This window comes from Miscanthus floridulus, chromosome 2 (genome assembly GCF_019320115.1).
Source record: "Miscanthus floridulus cultivar M001 chromosome 2, ASM1932011v1, whole genome shotgun sequence".
Taxonomy (NCBI): domain Eukaryota; kingdom Viridiplantae; phylum Streptophyta; class Magnoliopsida; order Poales; family Poaceae; genus Miscanthus; species Miscanthus floridulus.
In genome coordinates, this window is record NC_089581.1 from 150,396,685 (window position 1) to 150,414,058 (window position 17,374).

The 17,374-nt window shown below is 42.9% G+C and overlaps 1 protein-coding gene across 2 annotated transcripts; it reads left to right on the plus strand.

The window, feature by feature from the left end:
- The first annotated feature begins 13,363 nt into the window (after nt 1–13,363).
- LOC136532875 (probable protein phosphatase 2C 33) lies at nt 13,364–16,987 on the plus strand. 2 transcript variants are annotated; one of them, XM_066525463.1, is made up of 7 exons: nt 13,366–13,849; nt 13,974–14,145; nt 14,257–14,474; nt 14,594–14,701; nt 14,792–14,917; nt 15,017–15,252; nt 16,354–16,986. In XM_066525463.1, exons 1-7 carry the CDS (start codon nt 13,640–13,642, stop codon nt 16,703–16,705), a joined length of 1,422 nt encoding a protein of 473 aa, XP_066381560.1. In that variant the 5' UTR covers nt 13,366–13,639; the 3' UTR covers nt 16,706–16,986. The 2 variants fall into 2 exon arrangements, with proteins under 2 accessions (XP_066381554.1, XP_066381560.1); XM_066525457.1 differs by having other exon boundaries at nt 13,364–13,849; nt 13,974–14,474; nt 16,354–16,987.
- The last annotated feature ends 387 nt before the right edge of the window (nt 16,988–17,374 follow it).

Genomic DNA, 17,374 nt, shown 5'->3' on the forward strand with positions numbered 1-17,374 from the left:
AGACAGGCTTTTTGCATTATTGATGAAGGAAGGACGCATCAAGCTGCCAGAAGGACATCCCATGCTACGTCCTGAAGGAGTGAAAGACAAAAAGTATTATGGCTTCCATAATACTAATTCTCACTCTATCAATGATTGCCAAGTGTTCAGAATACGAATCCAAAAAGCTATCCAAGAGGGACATTTGAAGTTTGATGGCAAAATGAAAATTGATGATCAGCCTTTTTCGCAAAATATGATTTCTTTCTCTGTGAATATGGTCTCTGCCAATGATCTCAAAGGTAAAGGCGAGATGAAGGTGTTAACTTCTGATAGAGCAAAGAAAAGTGGTGCTATTGACCCAGATCGGCAAGTCACCAGTAGAGAGCTGCAGCAACGAGTTCGGTTTCAGAATAGCCGAACCGAGAAAGGTCAAACTTCCAAACCCAGAGTTACGTCACGTATTTTGCTAAACAAGTGGCAGAAAGAACAAGAGAAGGAATACTATAAGAAGCAATGGTTTATGGAAGAATGCCGGAGGTATGAGGAAGAGGTATACCAAAGGGAGCAAGAAGAATACATGACAGAATAGGAGCAGTCTCATTGGGGTTGTTCATTCTTTAGGCATTGTTGGAATGAAGGCTTGAGGTTGCCTGCTAGAAATAATTGTCCGGAGTGTAGTGCTCAGTACTCTGAGTATAGGCAATCTTGAGTCAACCGCCGTCCTGTCTATGAAAGACTTGGAACGAAGGTTCCTGAAGATGATCGACGCTTAAAAATAGATGATTTTGAGAATTAGCAAAGGAAGAGATTTGCAGGTCAAGGTTGGATTCATGATAGGGTGCAGGATGAAGAAGCTGATTCCTATAGATACGTATGGCAAAAAGGACAGTGGTGTCCTCCAGGCCTGAGGAAAAGTCAGAAAAGAAGAGTTCAACGGTTGAGGGATAGGGAGTTGAAACAGGAAGTTACCGAAACAAAGCAAATATGGCGTCCTAAGAAGAAGCCTGATGGATGTGGTCCTTCGGCTGATGCTTGCATGACTTTCTTCCTCCCATCAGAGTTTATAGCTCTCGAAAGCCAAGATGTCCAAGAAGAGGTGTACTCTAATTTTGATGAAAGTGAATGGCAGGATTTGATGGCCCAGCTTGTATTAACACAGCAGGCTGTTTTTGACAAACCAATCAAGAATCGTCACTTGAGACCACTCTATTTAAAGGGATATGTCAATGGCAAGCCTTTAACTAAGATGTTTGTTGATGGAGGGGCTGCTATCAATATCATGCCTTATACTACCTTCAAAAAGCTTGGGATGACTAATGAAGAATTGTTGAAAACTGACATGGTGCTTAGGGACTTTGCTGGCAACCCTTCCGATACCCGAGGTGCTATCCATGTCGAGCTGACTATTGGGTCGAAAACTCTGATTACTACCTTTTTTGTCATTGATGGCAAGGGGGCATATAGTCTACTCTTGGGCAGAGATTGGATCCATGCTAATTGCTGCATTCCTTCAACCATGCATCAAATTCTCATTCAATGGATTGGAGATGACGTTGAAGTTGTACATGCTGATGATTCGGTAAGTGTTGCTGCCACAGAATCTACCTACTGGGAATATGAAGGTGTCGATTGTTTCTCTGGAAAAGTGTGGAAAGAAGGTCCTGTAAATGTTTTCAGCGAGGGCCAATAGCCGATCCAAGCAGTCGGCTCTCATAGTAATTTTTAATGGGAAATCATGTCGATGGCAACAAAGGAAAGTTGGGACGTGGTTTTATGTCGGCTGATAAGTTGGAAGAAATTGATGTTGGTGATGGTTCTAAGCCAAGGCTGATGTATATTAGTGCAAAGTTAGACCCAGAATATAAATCAAAGTTGATAGATCTATTGAAAGAATTTAAAGATTGTTTTGCTTGGGATTACACGGAAATGCCTGGATTGGATCGTTCCATTGTTGAGCATCGATTACCCATTAAACCTGGATTTCGTCCTTACAAACAACCTCCATGGAAGATATACAAAGAGGAGGTATTGGCCGATGTGAAGAAGGAGGTTGAAAGATTAATAGAAGCAAACTTCATTCGGCCATGCAAGTATGCAGAGTGGATTTCAAATATAGTACCGGTATACAAGAAAAATGGAAAAATGAGGGTTTGCATAGATTTTAGAAATCTTAATAAGGCCACTCCCATGGATGGTTACCCAATGCTAGTTGCTGATTTACTAGTAGATGCAGCAGCAGGTTATGAAGTCATTAGTTTTATGGATGGTAATGCTGGCTATAATCAAATTTTTATGGCAATAGAAGATATTTCAAAAATAGCCTTCAGATGTCCTGGTCATATTGGTTTGTTTGAATGGATAGTCATGACATTTGGGTTAAAGAATGCCGGTGCAACTTATCAAAGAGCTATGAATTATATTTTTCACGAGCTGATCGGCAAGATTGTAGAGATCTACATCGATGATGTAGTGGTCAAGTCTAGAAATCATGAAGGACATTTAGCCAATTTAAGAAAGACTCTGGAGTGCCCAAGAAAGCATGGCTTGAAGATGAATCCAAACAAATGTGCCTTTGGAGTTTCGGCTGGTGAGTTTTTGGGATTTTTAGTTCATAAAGGAGGAATTGAAGTTGGGAAAAAGAGCATGGAAGCAATAGACAAAGTTGTGCCGCCAACCAATCTCACAGAATTACAATCATTGTTGGGCAAAATCAACTTTGTAAGAAGATTCATATCCAATCTATCAGAGAGAGTTTTACCCTTTTCTCCTTTATTAAAGCTCAAGAAGGATCAAAAATTTGTATGGGGTGACATACAACAAAAGGCTTTTGATGAAATCAAGCAATATATGAAGGCACCACCTGTGCTGGTACCTCCACAACTTGACAAGCCTTTTAAGTTGTATGTGGCGGCCGATAGCCTAACGATAGGATCGGCCCTTATGCAAGAATTTGAAGGAAAAGAAAAAGTCATAGCTTATCTTAGCCGAAAGCTGCTAGACCCAGAAACAAGGTATTCGGCTACAGAAAAACTTTGCTTGTGTGTGTATTACTCATGTACCAAATTTCGGCACTATTTGTTGAATGCCGAATGCGTGGTGGTTTCTAGTTTTGATGTAATCAAACATATGCTATCAATGCCAATTTTGAATGGAAGAATTGGCAAATGGATTTTAGCATTGTCAGAATTTAATTTAAGGTACGAATCGGCAAAGGTGGTAAAGGGTCAAATTATTGCCGATTTTATTACCCAACATCGGGATCTTTCTATTGAGGCGATAAGCATTGTGCCTTGGGCCTTGTTCTTCGATGGATCATCTTGTAACAAAGGTGGTGGTGCTGGTATTCTCTTGATTTCCCCACAAGGAAAAACTTTTGAGTATGCGGTTCCTATTGAATTTCATGTTACTAATAATCAGGCAGAGTATGAAGCGCTGCTTAGAGGGCTTCGGCTTCTTATAGAAGTAAAGGCCATTGATGTTGAAATCTTTGGGGATTCTGAGTTGGTGATTAGTCAACTGAGTGGTCAGTATGAATGCAAGAACAATGTGTTAAGAGAATATTATGAGGAGTGTAGAGAACTTTTGAAGAATTTTCTGGTAGTAACCTTGCATCATATCCCTAGAGAGTACAATGAAGAAGCAAATAAGTTAGCTCAAGCTGCTTCTGGATATCGAGAGAGTCGGGAAGTTTTTGCTATAGAAGAAGGTGTTTTAAATACTGATCAAGTAGATGGTGATTGGAGATACGAAATTACCAATTATCTGAAAGGTCCATCTCAAAAAGTTTCCCGAAAACTCAGGTACAAAGCTCTCAAATTTGTGTTCCTTGGTGATCAGTTATATTACAAGTCCATCGATGGAGTATTGCTCAAATGTTTAAGTCAAGAAGAGGCCAAGAAGGTGATGTATGAGGTTCACGAAGGATTGTGTGGTGCACACCAGTCAGCTTATCGGATGAAGTGGATAATTAGGAGAACTAGTTATTTTTGGCCGACTATGTTGGAGGATTGTTTTGAATATTACAAAGGGTGTCACAATTGTCAAAAATTTGGCAATATTCAAAAAGTTCCAGCATCTGCTATGAATCCCATAATCAAGCCTTGGCCGTTCAGAGGATGGGGTATAGATCTAATTGGTCAGATCAATCCTCCTTCTAGTAAGGGACACAAATTTGTACTCTTGGCCATGGATTATTTCACCAAGTGGGTTGAAGCTATCCCTTTGAAGAAGGTAACGTTAGAGAATATGATCAGTTTTGTTAAGGAACATATAATTCATAGATTCGGGATTCCTCAAACTATAACAACTGATCAAGGAACTCAGTTTACTTCTTCAGAATTCTATGATTTTGCCAAAGATATGGGGATTAAGTTGTATAATTCTTCTCCTTATTATGCACAAGCTAATGGCCAGGCAGAGGCATCAAATAAGATTATGATTAAAATCATCCAGAAGAAGATTGATGAAAAACCAAGGAGATGGCACTTGGTTCTTAATGAAGCATTGTGGGCTTACTGAATGGCTTGTCATGGGTCCACTCAAACGTCTCCCTATGAACTGGTTTATGGGCATCATGATGTATTACCATGGGAATTATGGTTAGGTTTAAGGCGAGTTGTGTTATAGAAAGAATTGGTAGAAGAAGATTATAAGAATCTGATGATGGATGAATTGGAAGATTTACATTTGATTCGTCTCAAGGCATTGGAAAATATTGAGAAAAATAAAATACGTGTTGCCAGGTATTATAACAAAAGGGTTAGGCTGAAGCAATTCGCAGAAGGAGACTTGGTTTGGAAAACTATATTGCCAGTTGGAACAAAGGATAGAGCATTCGGCAAATGGTCTCCAAATTGGGAAGGTCCTTTCCGAATAGTAGAATGTGTACCTGGCAATGCATACATATTGAAGACTTTATTTGGGGAGGAGTTTACCAGAGCTATTAATGGAAGATTTCTTAAGAAATATTACCCCAGTGTTGAGGTTGGTTCATGAACATAGATCAGAAAAGCCGATAAAGGGAAAATCGCCTTTAGCCTAAAAAATAAAACTGAGAATAGCCGATATTGTTCATATCGCCTTTAGCACAAAATAGCTGATGCAGTGTGCATCGCCTCTAGCACAAGAATGTTTATGCGAGACCGGGTGTTTTCAGCATTTTTCTGACAGTCACAGACAGAATTTTACCGAAAAGAATCAAAGAAATAAGTATTCTTCCAAAAGACAAGTTTATTTACAGAAGTCCATCCTAATACAAACTACTCCTCAAATAACTTGTTGAGGACGGACTGGGGATGTGTGGATTCGGCAAGGGCGACGGCATGATCATCGTAGACCTCCAGACGCTCATCGATGTCGTCGATCTCGTCCGGGCGTCCTCCAGCGAAGCCGACTGGCTGGAAGGAGTAGTCTTCGTTGGTTCGGGAGGTCATTGCCGCCAGCCCGAGAGAAACACCAAGGTGCACACCTTGGATGATGGCCTGATCAACACGGCCGTCCACAGCATCAAGGCGTGCCTCGGATGTCTCCCCCTGGGCATTCACCTTGTCGGCAACCTTGTTCACCGCCGCCTTCAGGCAGTCGTTCTCCGCAGAAAGAGCTGGGCAGAAAAGAAAAAAAAATGGGTCAGCAAGCAGGGGAAGCCAGAATGATAAAACCAAATGAAGATATCAAACCAGTGATGGCGTCGCAGAGTTGCTTCCGCTGGTCCTCCCATTCGGCTTGCTCGATGCCGAATTTCTTGGAGACGTCGCCTAGCTCCTCCCGGGCCTCGTCCCTCTCCTAGCAAAACTTGAGCACTTCCTCATGAGAATATGGATGGTGTGCATCTGCTGGTTCCACCAGGCCCCAAGGATTGGGATGATAGGAGCTTGAAGAGCTAGAGGATCCGGAGGAGCCAGATGATGGAGTTCCCGGTTGAGCTGCTGTCGCCGGAGGAAGGAGATGATATTGGCTGGAGCTGATGACCCTTATCCTGATGAATGAGGAAGAAAAAAATCGAAACTAAGAGATGAACAAGAAAATCGCAAGGGGGCAAAAAGTCGATTCATACCCACGGCGCCGGCAGCGCGATGCTCTGCTTCCTTCCGCCTCTCCGTCAGCAGGTCGCTTGCCACGGTCGCCACTGTTCGCCATTTGCTTTGGTGGAGGTTAGGGTTTTCTTCTGGGATGAATCGAACAAAGGAAGTGGAGGAGACAGATATGAGAACGCTAAAACGGAGATAGCGATGAGGGCTAACGGAAGGATTTATTTATAAGCCGAAGCGAAGAATCGTGGCGAATTCCACGGAGTCGTGGGGCGAGAATACCGAACGATGGAGAAGGGTTTTTCCCTTTCAGCTGGACCGCTACTGGGCCAGGCATAGATTAAGTCGGGCGTCGTTCGACTATCTCCCTGATTTGTTGGAGCCAGCATTGTTCGGCTGTACCCTCACAACATTTAAATTAGGATCCGTTCGGCTATCGGAACAATGGAGACAATCGGCTACATTCTAATCGAGAAATTTAAGGGAAAATGGCCGATTGCTTTTTCAAACGAATAAAAATATGTAAACATAAAGTTGATTGATCAAGGGACAGAGGATATCACACTTAGGTTTATTACAAGCCCAATGTCTATTTGTTTAGAAGCTGATTGATTGCCTCTATGGCTTCAGTCCTGATTCGGCTAACATTATCTAGCACTTTCTGATCCTCATCTTCAGAACTCTGGATGCTGGATAACTTAGTTTTGATTTGCTGATCTTCTTTGATGGCCGAAGTTATCTTTAGTGAAGCTGCTTTTATGTTCTTCGGCAAATTAGCTATATGGGCCCTGTGAGACTGAATTTTGGCATTCAGTTCGGCCAGTTGAGCTTCTAGTCTGCTTTTCTCATCCTCCATGGCTTTCAGTTTAGGCTCCAAGGTTGTCAAGGAATTTCTTGTAGTCTGGATATGAGAGTGAAGGTCTTTAATCTCTAGCTTCTTCAAAGATCTATCCTTCTGCAAAGCAGTCCTCGAAGATATGTTCTTGGTTGCCCTTCTCACCATGGCAAAGTGGTCGTCAAGATGGGCTACAGATTCTAGGGGGGCCTTGAGAGCAGAAGGGATATCTTGATCAATGAGTTCAAGGAGGTCTCTTATCTGATCTGCATCCTGAACTAGATTAATTGTATCCTTGTTCAGTAGAATGATCACCTCTTTTAGTCGAGCCTGATTTTCCAGTGATAAGGTTTGTTGAGAAGTAATCTCTTCACCTTTCTCAATGATGTAGTCCTCAATAGAGAAGGAGTAGCTGGGGGTCAGTTTAGTGATGTTCTTCTAAAAGAAAAGAGAAGAAAGGAGGTGTTAGCCGATTGGGTGAATTTGCTAAAATATAGTGTAAGGCAAGGCATTACCTGCTAAACTGCTTGATCATCAGGATGGGTTATACCCTGGCTTGCTGGAGGACTTGGTTGAATATTCAGAAGGGACGGGCTTGGAGCTTGATCAGGAGAAGTTTCCCTTACCAGTTCATCTAAGATTTCATCTATTCTCAATAAAGTAAATGATAATGGGCATAAGGGATAGATGTTATTTAAAAAAGAGAAAAAAAAGAATTAGTTGAACGATGTTACCTATAGTCTCATCAGATTTATGAGCCTTTGAACCTTCAGCTTCATGAGTCTCTGAAGCTTCACTGTCATGGATTTCTTCATTTTCGGTAGAAACTTCAGGGGTTGGTTTTACAGCTGCTGAGGTGCTGCCTAGTCTGGGAATTTTGACTTGTGGCTGCAATGGGAGTAATGAATATAGAGGTGGTCAGGTCTACTGCTAAGTGGGGTTGTTAACCTGATAGAGAATAAAAGGTTCATACCTTAAGAGATATTTTGACTCTCTTGGTCCTTGGTTTCTTGGATAGGAGAAAACTTTCAGGTGTTTCCCTTTTGCTTTTTCCTCTTGAAGATGCAGCAGCTGAAGTGGTAGGAGTTCTCATGAGTGCCTTTAAAGGTGCTGAATCCAAAGTTACAGGAATTTTCATGAATTCCTTTAATTTTGGAGCATCAAACCCCAGAGCAGGCTTAGGACCAGCCGAATAGTACTGGATTGCTTTGGCAGGGAGAGTAGACTCAAGATCCTGTGCATAACCAGATGTTAAAATAAGAAGTGAATTCAAGAGCAGGAAATGATGAGCATAATGAAATTACCTCACTATCAGAAGCAAAATTGGGCTGCAAGTTTTTGCATAAAGGATGAACTGATATATTGAAGATATGAGCATGCCATTCTTGCCACCAAGAGACAAAGAAGGGATGAGCAACATCTATTAGCCCAAATGGAGATGGTTCGTATGTTGGCAATTCACATCCTAATTCAAAGATTTTCTTGGCTTCCATTTTTTCTGTTATTACTTCCCTTGACTTTATGATGGTTGAGAAGAGGAATCTTGGGGGCAGCTGGCCACATCCTAATTGTCTGGCCACTGTATTTGGATAGTAGAATTCGTAGGTGGACTGCACTAATCTCCCATGATGAAATTCGGCTGGCAGAGTGCAAGGTTTGATAAAGGAGTTGAAGATCTCCGTGGATTCTTGACCTGAACAACCAGTTTCATAGCTAAACTTGCAGGGCAAAGTCAAATTTTCATTTTCTCTATAAGGGAATCAGAGCACATTGCCGAATCCTTTGAAAAATAGCTTGAAGAAATGACCAATGTCTATGTCAATGCTGATAGATGATGCTGCTTCCCCATAAGTCTGACAAGCCTTAACCTTTGCTGTACTGCCTTCAGCATAGTTAACTGAAGGAAAACTTAGATTGAAGAGGCTCACAGAGGTTATCTGATGCATGTATAGCTGGAGCCACATCTGAATTAGCCACCAGGGACCATTCACACAAGAGATTTCTCCACCTTGGTGCATCTAGAGAGTAATCTGATGCATCATATGATAAACAGACCCTAAGAGATATTTGCCTAGTGGGATCTGAGTGCCTGCAGCTAAGTCTTCAGCCATCACCGTATGATTCAGAGTTGGTTCATTGGATTTTCCACAGAAGATGAATCTGCATAGCCACATATTCATGAAGGCTTTCAACTCTTTGTCAGAAATGGTGCCAGATGCATTCATGTAGTTCTGGATGTATTTGACCCACCCACATCCAGAGCTGACGGCTCTTTGATTACTTTTGCTCTTGTACTTATAAGGGTATACTGGTAGTGACACGTTCAAGCCAATCATCATGAACACATCGGCTAGAGTGATGGTCATCATACCATGGCCGAAGATAAAGGCATTAATGGTGTCAGACCAAAAATGGGAAGCTGCTATCAAAAGGGAATCGTTTCTGGGTGTTTCTGCTAAGGATAATTCCAGACAATGACTGATGTCTTGACTTTCCCAGTGGCTGCTGCTTTTCTCCAGCATTCTCCTGTACCAATTCCGCCATCCAGCGATTGGGGGAAATGGCCAATTCTTGAACGTGTTTGGCCATCGGTTTGGCAAGGTGATCCTAGATTTGAAAGGGATTCTTTGGGTTTCCTTCTCGATAATTTCAAAAGGGTTAGGATTTCCCATTGGACCGAGGAAATAGGAATCAGGGTTGGTAGCATAAGGGGTCAAAATCTGATTCTTGTATTCCTTTAAAGGATGATTGAAATCAAAGAGGAATAAGCCAAAAGAAGAATGAGAAGATCAAGTGGAAATTGCCGAATATAAGTGAAGTTTACCTCTGGAATTTCATCCTGGGTCGCCATTGAAGATTCGAAGTGGGTCCGAGGTTGCGCTGAAAGCTTGAATTTTTTTACAGCGGCTGCGGTGTTGAACAGTGCTGACCTAGGAGGAAGAAGGAGCTTGTGGTCAATTTCAGAATAAAACAACTTTTATCCCGAAATTGAGGGGGCATGTGTTAACACTGGATTTTGGTCGACTTTGGAAGATGACAGGTGGACCCGCATGTGGGAAGAAGGACATTCGGCAAACAAAACGAGCGGTTGGCTAAATGCTTGTGCGGTCGGTTACTTCGGAAGGTGGTGACTCCATTCGGGAAAGCAGAAGATGGCAGGCAAAGCCGATCGAAAAGATAAAAGTTGTAATAATGAAGGACTCTAAGAGTTTAGGGCAAGGAGTCGTAGTTTCCAAGTTTGTTTAAGAGTTCCTTTGTAAATCGTAGTCTTTTAGGACTCGTGTTTTGTCTAGGGTATAAATATTGACCCTCGACCATTGTAATAGGTGTTCACAACCAAATCAATACAACCGGCCCCGTGCCAACCTTCGAGTCCTTTTGTCGTGTCATCGAGTTCTTCGAGAGGAGTCATCGATCCGTCGACCTCCGTAAGTTCCGACAACCTTGTTATCATGTTTAGTATCATGCGGTGGATTTAGATGTGATGCAAGTAGTCTTGTTTGTTTTCAATGATCGTGCGGTGGATCTTTGCTTGACAATCAAGAAGTCTTTGCTTATGCTTTGTTTATGAGTAGATACCGTGCGGCAGGCATTTGCTCAATATGCTTAGTGAAAGCAAGATAGTTATCGGCTCTATTAGATACGGCAAAATCTAAATAGATTCATTAAGTTATCCTGTGTTGCATGTTTTAAATATTTTATATATTTATAACACACTTCTGCCCAATCTAGATTGATATTGTTCGGCCCTCTCTTATGGTTTTATTCGTGCTTCAATGATCATTACTTTCATATCACCTTTGCAAATAGATAACACGCTCATAATGGCTGAACTATTTTAATCTAGATTGTCACATGTCGTGGGTACATGCATGTTAATTACGTTTAAGCTTTGACGAAACTAGGTGTCGTGCGGCAGATGCAGGTTTTAGATTAGTTTAATCATGTTTATTTGCATGTTCTTTCTTCATGGACCCCAACTCGGCTGGACTGCTGAGCTTGGTTATGCATTAACTCATAATTAATTTCACTTGTTCAAACATGTCTTCCCATGCACATGCATTTGGCAATCGGATCCTTACGTGTATTCATCTTACGATTAGCCGAATGGTTTATAAACTTGTTGGCAGACAGCTTCCTATAGCTATATGTCGTTGTAAGTGGCTTCAGGGCCGTATATATAGAACTGTCTGGTCTCACCCGACATGTTCCGGTTTGGCATTTAACTATTTTATCCCTTGTTAATTTTTAGGTCAAACTGACTGGCACGTTTCCGTATCACGAAACACCCGGGCATCCGATTGAAGCCACGCTTTTCCGGCTTGCTGTGTGTGAGGCACAGTGCGTCACATTTTGTGTCAACAACAAGTGAGTAGAGTGTGTTGCTCAGCTTCCAAAGGGTGTGCACAAGTGTAAGAGGTGCTAAGAGAGTGGCTAAGGCCGGCTACACCCTCTATTTATAGCCACAAGCAAATAGAGCCGTTATACCCCTTGGAGCTGTTTCTACGAGGTCACCGGATAGGGTGGTGCCTGGCACCGGACATGGAGGTGACCTGTCCAACGGTCGAATTTTAACGGTCACAAACTAGCTGTTGAGGCACCAGATAGGGTGGTGGTGGCATCGCCTTAGGGGTGACGGTGACCACCCAGCCGAGCCCCTGAAAACCCTACTCTCTGGATAAAAGGGGTGGTGCACCACCGCACCTATGGAGGTGACCATGGCGGTGCTCCCCTCGGCTATAAATCCAACGCATTGCCCTCGGGTGAAACAGGGCGGTGGTACCGAACAGGTAGTGACGGTGCACCGCCGTGTCCGGTGACCACTCCACAGCAGTCCTTCTCTGTCAGGTCCTGGTGGGCACTGCCCTAGGGGTGGCGGTGCCACCGAACAGGGGGTGGCGGTGCCACCTAGGCACCAAACCCCTTCCCTAAGTTGCAAATTCTTTCGCGTTTCATTTCACGGCAACTTAGAGCAATTTTCCGCAAGCGATGCTAACTCTCAAAGTATTTTCTGAAAACATATTAGAGTCAAGTTAGCATTTCTCAAAACATTTTTCATAAATATTTTCGCTTGCTCTCCGAAGTGCACTAGGCCTAAATGCAATGCATAAAGTCCAACACCTAGTGGCACTAGATGACCGAATTGTCTAGTTAAGAACCTCTCTTAATAGTACGGCCATCTACCATAAACGTGATCACACTCTCTATAGCGTCTTGATCACTAAAATAAAATCCCTATTTATACCTTTGCCTTGATTTCCATAGGGTTTTGTTTTTCGCTTTCTTCTTTTTTAAGTTGAGCACTTGATCATCATCACATGTGGCCATCTTCATCATTTCATGTGATCAATATCACCATTTGAGTGCCACCATACTTCACAACTTTGATTGCACTAATCTAGCTCATATCACAACTCATGACAAAGGTTAGTGCATATGTTTCATCAATTATTCAAAACCAAACTAGGACTTTCACCATTGCTTCATCGTTCCTAGCAAAGAGAACGGAAACAATCAGAGACGAATGACCTCCTGGGTAACTCCATTGATGATGAAGGTTCCACACATATTGCTTGTAGTCATGTTCACTATTTATTTAAAACAAACAAAATCTAAATAGTTCTAAATAGGGTACTATTAAATATATAATATTTTTAGAAGAAAATTAATACAAGTTTTATATTTTTTTAATTTAAAATAATAACTGGGTTTTTGGAGGTCATACCAGATTTTATTTTTTTAAAAAGAAAAGATTCAACAGTTAAAGACTTAAAGGGCGTATGTTATTCTGTTTTGTAATTTAAGATGGAAAAATCGAACTACCATGCAAGTTGGAGGTTGAATAATGTAAAAACTTTTTATAATATTTTTATTTCGTATGCAAAAATGGTTTTACATTGCTAGATTTTGTGAATACTTTGCCTATACTTTTGCGATTCTTTTTTATTGCATTGCATGTGGACATGCTGACTTGCTGCCTTGCTGGAATGCCACATGAGTCTCTAATCACCTGACACCAAGACATGTATCGATACCGACACGGTGACCACGAGACGACAACAACCTTGTTGAGATCGAAAGTTTTTTCAACCTGATGAATAGTATCATTTTCGTTTTATTTGGTAAATATTGTCCAATCGTGGACCAACTAGGCTCAAAAGATTCATCTCGTGATTTTCAACTAAACTGTGTAATTAATTATTATTTTTACCTATATTTAATACTCCATAAAGCGTCCAAATATTGATGTGACGAAAAGAGAGTGAAAAAACTTGGAATTTTGATGAAAACTAAACAAGGCCCCAGCGTAGACACGGTTTTCTTTAATCCCGAAAGTTGTAAACAATTCTCGGGAAAAAGAAAAGCTGTAAACCACCAGTTATCAAGCAGCACACGCAGCCCTGCGGCGGTGCTGCCTGCTGGCTGCTGGCTGGGGCTGACGAGTGACCGCATTGGCCGGAGATTTTGCACAAATCACCCTGTTTTATGCTAAAATCTCGACAAGATCCTGCACCTTCTCACTCTCTGATCAGCTGATTAAAATCCTGGTCCCCTTTTGCCGTCTCTCTGTTCACGGCCCTCGCCAAATTCCCAAATCCAAGCGCGTCGCCGACGGCATTGCGTCGCCATTGCCTCCAAATCCGAGTGCCACTCGCGTGATCCCAGATCCCGCTCGTCGTATTCCCCGCCGTGACCTCTGACCTGAGCATTTGCCGTGCGGAAAATGGCGCCGTTTCGGCCGGTTCTCGGAAGGGCGCTTCTTCTGTAGGACCGCGGGCCGCGGCGAGAGGCTGCGATGGCGCTCGCCGCCAGCGAGGGGAATCTTTCCCCGGCGCTGCCCCTGGCCACTCTGATCGGCCGCGAGCTCCGCGGCGACGGCACCGAGCGCCCGCACGTGCGCTACGGTCACTCCGGCTTCGCCAAGCGCGGCGAGGACTACTTCCTCGTCAAGCCCGACTGCCTCCGCGTCCCCGGAGACCCTTCCTCCTCTTTCTCCGTCTTCGCTGTACGGCCCGCTTTTTCCCCCCCTAAGATGTTTTTTTTTTGTCTCATTTGGGTCCGGTGAGGAATTCCGTTCGGTGATGTGATGCCTGTTTTATTTTTTGGTTTGACGGATCTGCGGTTTGCAGGTATTCGACGGCCACAATGGTGTGTCGGCGGCGGTGTTCAGCAAGGAGAAATTGCTGGAGCACGTGATGAGCGCCGTGCCGCAGGGCATCAGCCGCGAGGACTGGCTACAGGCGCTGCCGCGCGCGCTCGTCGCAGGATTCGTCAAGACAGACATTGACTTCCAGCGCAAGGGTGAGATGACACCAACTCACCGACACCGAGTGATCCTTGGCATCCTTGCAATGCCGTTGGGAATCTGGGCGAACCTGGCTGAAAAGATGCTTACTCTGGGAACTGGTGCAGGTGAGACGTCAGGAACAACGGCGACACTTGTTGTCGTTGATGGGTTCATGGTCACTGTGGCTTCGGTGGGAGACTCTAGGTGCATTCTGGATACACAGGGAGGCGAGGTCTCATTGCTGACTGTGGATCACCGGCTAGAGGAGAATGCTGAGGAGCGTGAGCGCGTTACGGCGAGTGGAGGGGAGGTCAGCCGACTTAACCTCTGTGGTGGACAGGAGGTGATGCTCACTGCTCAGTCATTTTGATGGAGAAGAATTCTAGGATACAATATCTGTTCTATGCTTTGGAAGCATTTCTGGATGTGTTTTTTTTATATATTAATTTCCCCCTTTTTTAGGTCGGTCCTCTCCGATGCTGGCCGGGTGGATTGTGCCTTTCAAGGTCCATTGGGGATACTGATGTCGGCGAGTTCATCGTACCTATTCCACATGTCAAGCAAGTGAAGGTGAAATCATGAGTTTTGATCAAAAGAAAAGAATTTAGCTCTTCTTAGCATATCCTTTGTTAACATGTGGTTTGCTTTTGGTAATTGTAGCTCCCAAATACTGGTGGAAGACTAATTATTGCATCAGATGGAATATGGGACGCTCTGTCCTCAGAGATTGCTGCTCAGGCGTGCCGGGGATTGCCTGCAGAACTGGCTGCAAAACTTGTTGTTAAGGTGATTATAAATGTGGCTGGGCTATTGCATCATCCTGTACTTTGCATGATATGCTTGATTATCTCAATTGTCTAATTAGTATCCATCTTGCTCGTCCAGCAAGCTCTGAAGACAAGTGGGTTGAAAGATGACACCACATGTGTGGTTGTCGACATCATCCCATCTGATCATTGTTCAACACCACCAGCATTATCTCCAAAGAAAAATCAGAACAAGTTGAGGTCTCTTATTTTTGGTAGAAGGTCTCATAGTTCTGTTGGAAAGCTCAGCAAATCTGCTTCTTTGGGCTCTGTGGAAGAAATATTTGAGGAGGGGTCTGCAATGTTGGAAGAAAGGCATGTTCTTATTTTCCCTTGCAGTTCATGTGCTTCTCAACTCCCTTTGTAGTTGTATGCACATTCTTGGTCATGAAGCTTTTTAGTGTATGTGAATTCTTCTTTGTTCACTGATACATTTTCGATACTTGTTTGCCATGCATAGTAACAATGCAGAAATGCTTCACAAATTATATGTTGCATGTTTTGGTCTCACTCATGCCTTGAGTTTGGTGCTTTTGAGATAAAAAGAATTGTTAGCGGAGGGATGGCTCACATCTGGATTTAGGAATCAGTGCAGTAGAAACCACTAAGTACTAACCTAGTTCATCCATTCTCTCTTGGTTAGGTATAGCTGGATGTTCCAGTTTTGGTATTTTGGGAATTCCATTCTATGTTCTCACTTCTCACACTGGCACAACCTGTTCTTTCATGGCTTTGCCATGTTCATGCTCCTTTGTTCTATTTCTAGGCCTTGATAGGAATCAACATTCGAAACATTGTTGGTGACATGTTGCATCGCTTGAATATATAGGTTGCCTTTCTTGTTTAGGATTAAAAATGTAGAGTGAAGTGAAGTGACTCATAGATTGTTAGTCACATTCTGGATGCGGATGGGGATGATTTTACTTATAAATTCACATTTGGATAAAGCATGTGTGCCATTTGCTTCTTCCAGTTCCAAAACGAACTTCTGCCATGTAAAAAGAATATTAGTTTTGCTAGTATACACTTATCTTCTTGTGACATGTGGTCTTGGAGATCAGGTTATATGCTGCAAGAGTCCGTTTGCTTAAATTCACTAGAATGCTTGATTGGATGGCATCATTCCTACTAAATTTGTCGTCTTGTCTTATCAGTAGAAGGTTGAGGTTCCCGGGAGCAGTTTGTGCTAGAATCGAAGAACTTTTTTACTACTAGGAGCATTTCATTTAGGTTAATAAACTCACATATATAACCATCACAAGACTGTCTTATGATTCACTTCACCTATTTGGCTGTTGGAGATCTATTACCAGTTGATGTTCTTTTTTTTTAATAGGAAGGATACCCTGTTACCTCTCTGTCTGCCCATTGGGGACTGTTCAGATATGCCTTAACTTGTATTGTACGCCTTCGCAGGTTGGGTAGAAATTTCCCATCAAAAGCAAATCTGCCCCCATTTCGCTGCGCAATCTGCCAAATGGACCAAGAACCATTCGAAGGTTTAATGACGGACAATGTAGGTGGCTGCTGCTCAGCCCCATCAACACCATGGGCTGGTCCTTATCTTTGCTCAGACTGTAGGAAAAAGAAGGATGCGATGGAAGGTAAAAGATCGAATCGCCGACAACGTGCAGGTGAAAGTACTGATAGGAATCACTGGGCCCTGTCCATGCAAACGTGCAAAGTAGTCTCCAATTTCGGTGTTCTGCTCCTTGTAAAAAAGAGAAGAATAAACCTTTTGTTGTTTGATGGAAGTATTGTTCGGTGAAACTAACTGCACTCCAGCCTGATCTGAAAAAAATCAGGGTACTAACAAGCCTGGTTTCTATTGACAGCGCCTATCAAACTTTCATTTGCTCTGAGAAGATAGCTGACAGAACTTGAAGCTGTAGTTTAAATTGGTGAACCGTAGCATGTAAAGGGAAGTGAGTAGCTTAACAATGTTTTATAGAACGATGGTGCGGCTCCTCATTGCTGCTTTGGAGTGTATTTTGTATGGAGCTGAAGACCCATATGTTTGATTCTATCCTAATCGACTCTATGGACAGTATTTGGTATTTTTGACTGGACTGGATTTCCTTGTATTTGTCGTCCTGTCCGCGATCATATTGTTGCAAACTGGGGGTACATGCCAGTAGGGAAGAAGTACTGGTTTCCTGTTAAGTTGGGTGCCATGAATGCTGATAAGCTTTGCCTCGTTCGCTTGGCTGATAAGCCATGGTGTGAAAGTACTATTGGCTGATTTGTTGTGAGAAAAATACTGTTCGTTGGCTGAAAAAAGTACGGCTTATAAGCCAAGCGAACAGGGGTTGCCTCTTTTGAATTTTTCCTTCCTGCAACGGTCCTAAAGCTAACGGTCGTACAACTGTCAGATGTGTTATAGTACAAGATTGAACACATTGTAGGGCACAATACATTTTAGTGTGGTTCTGGAAAC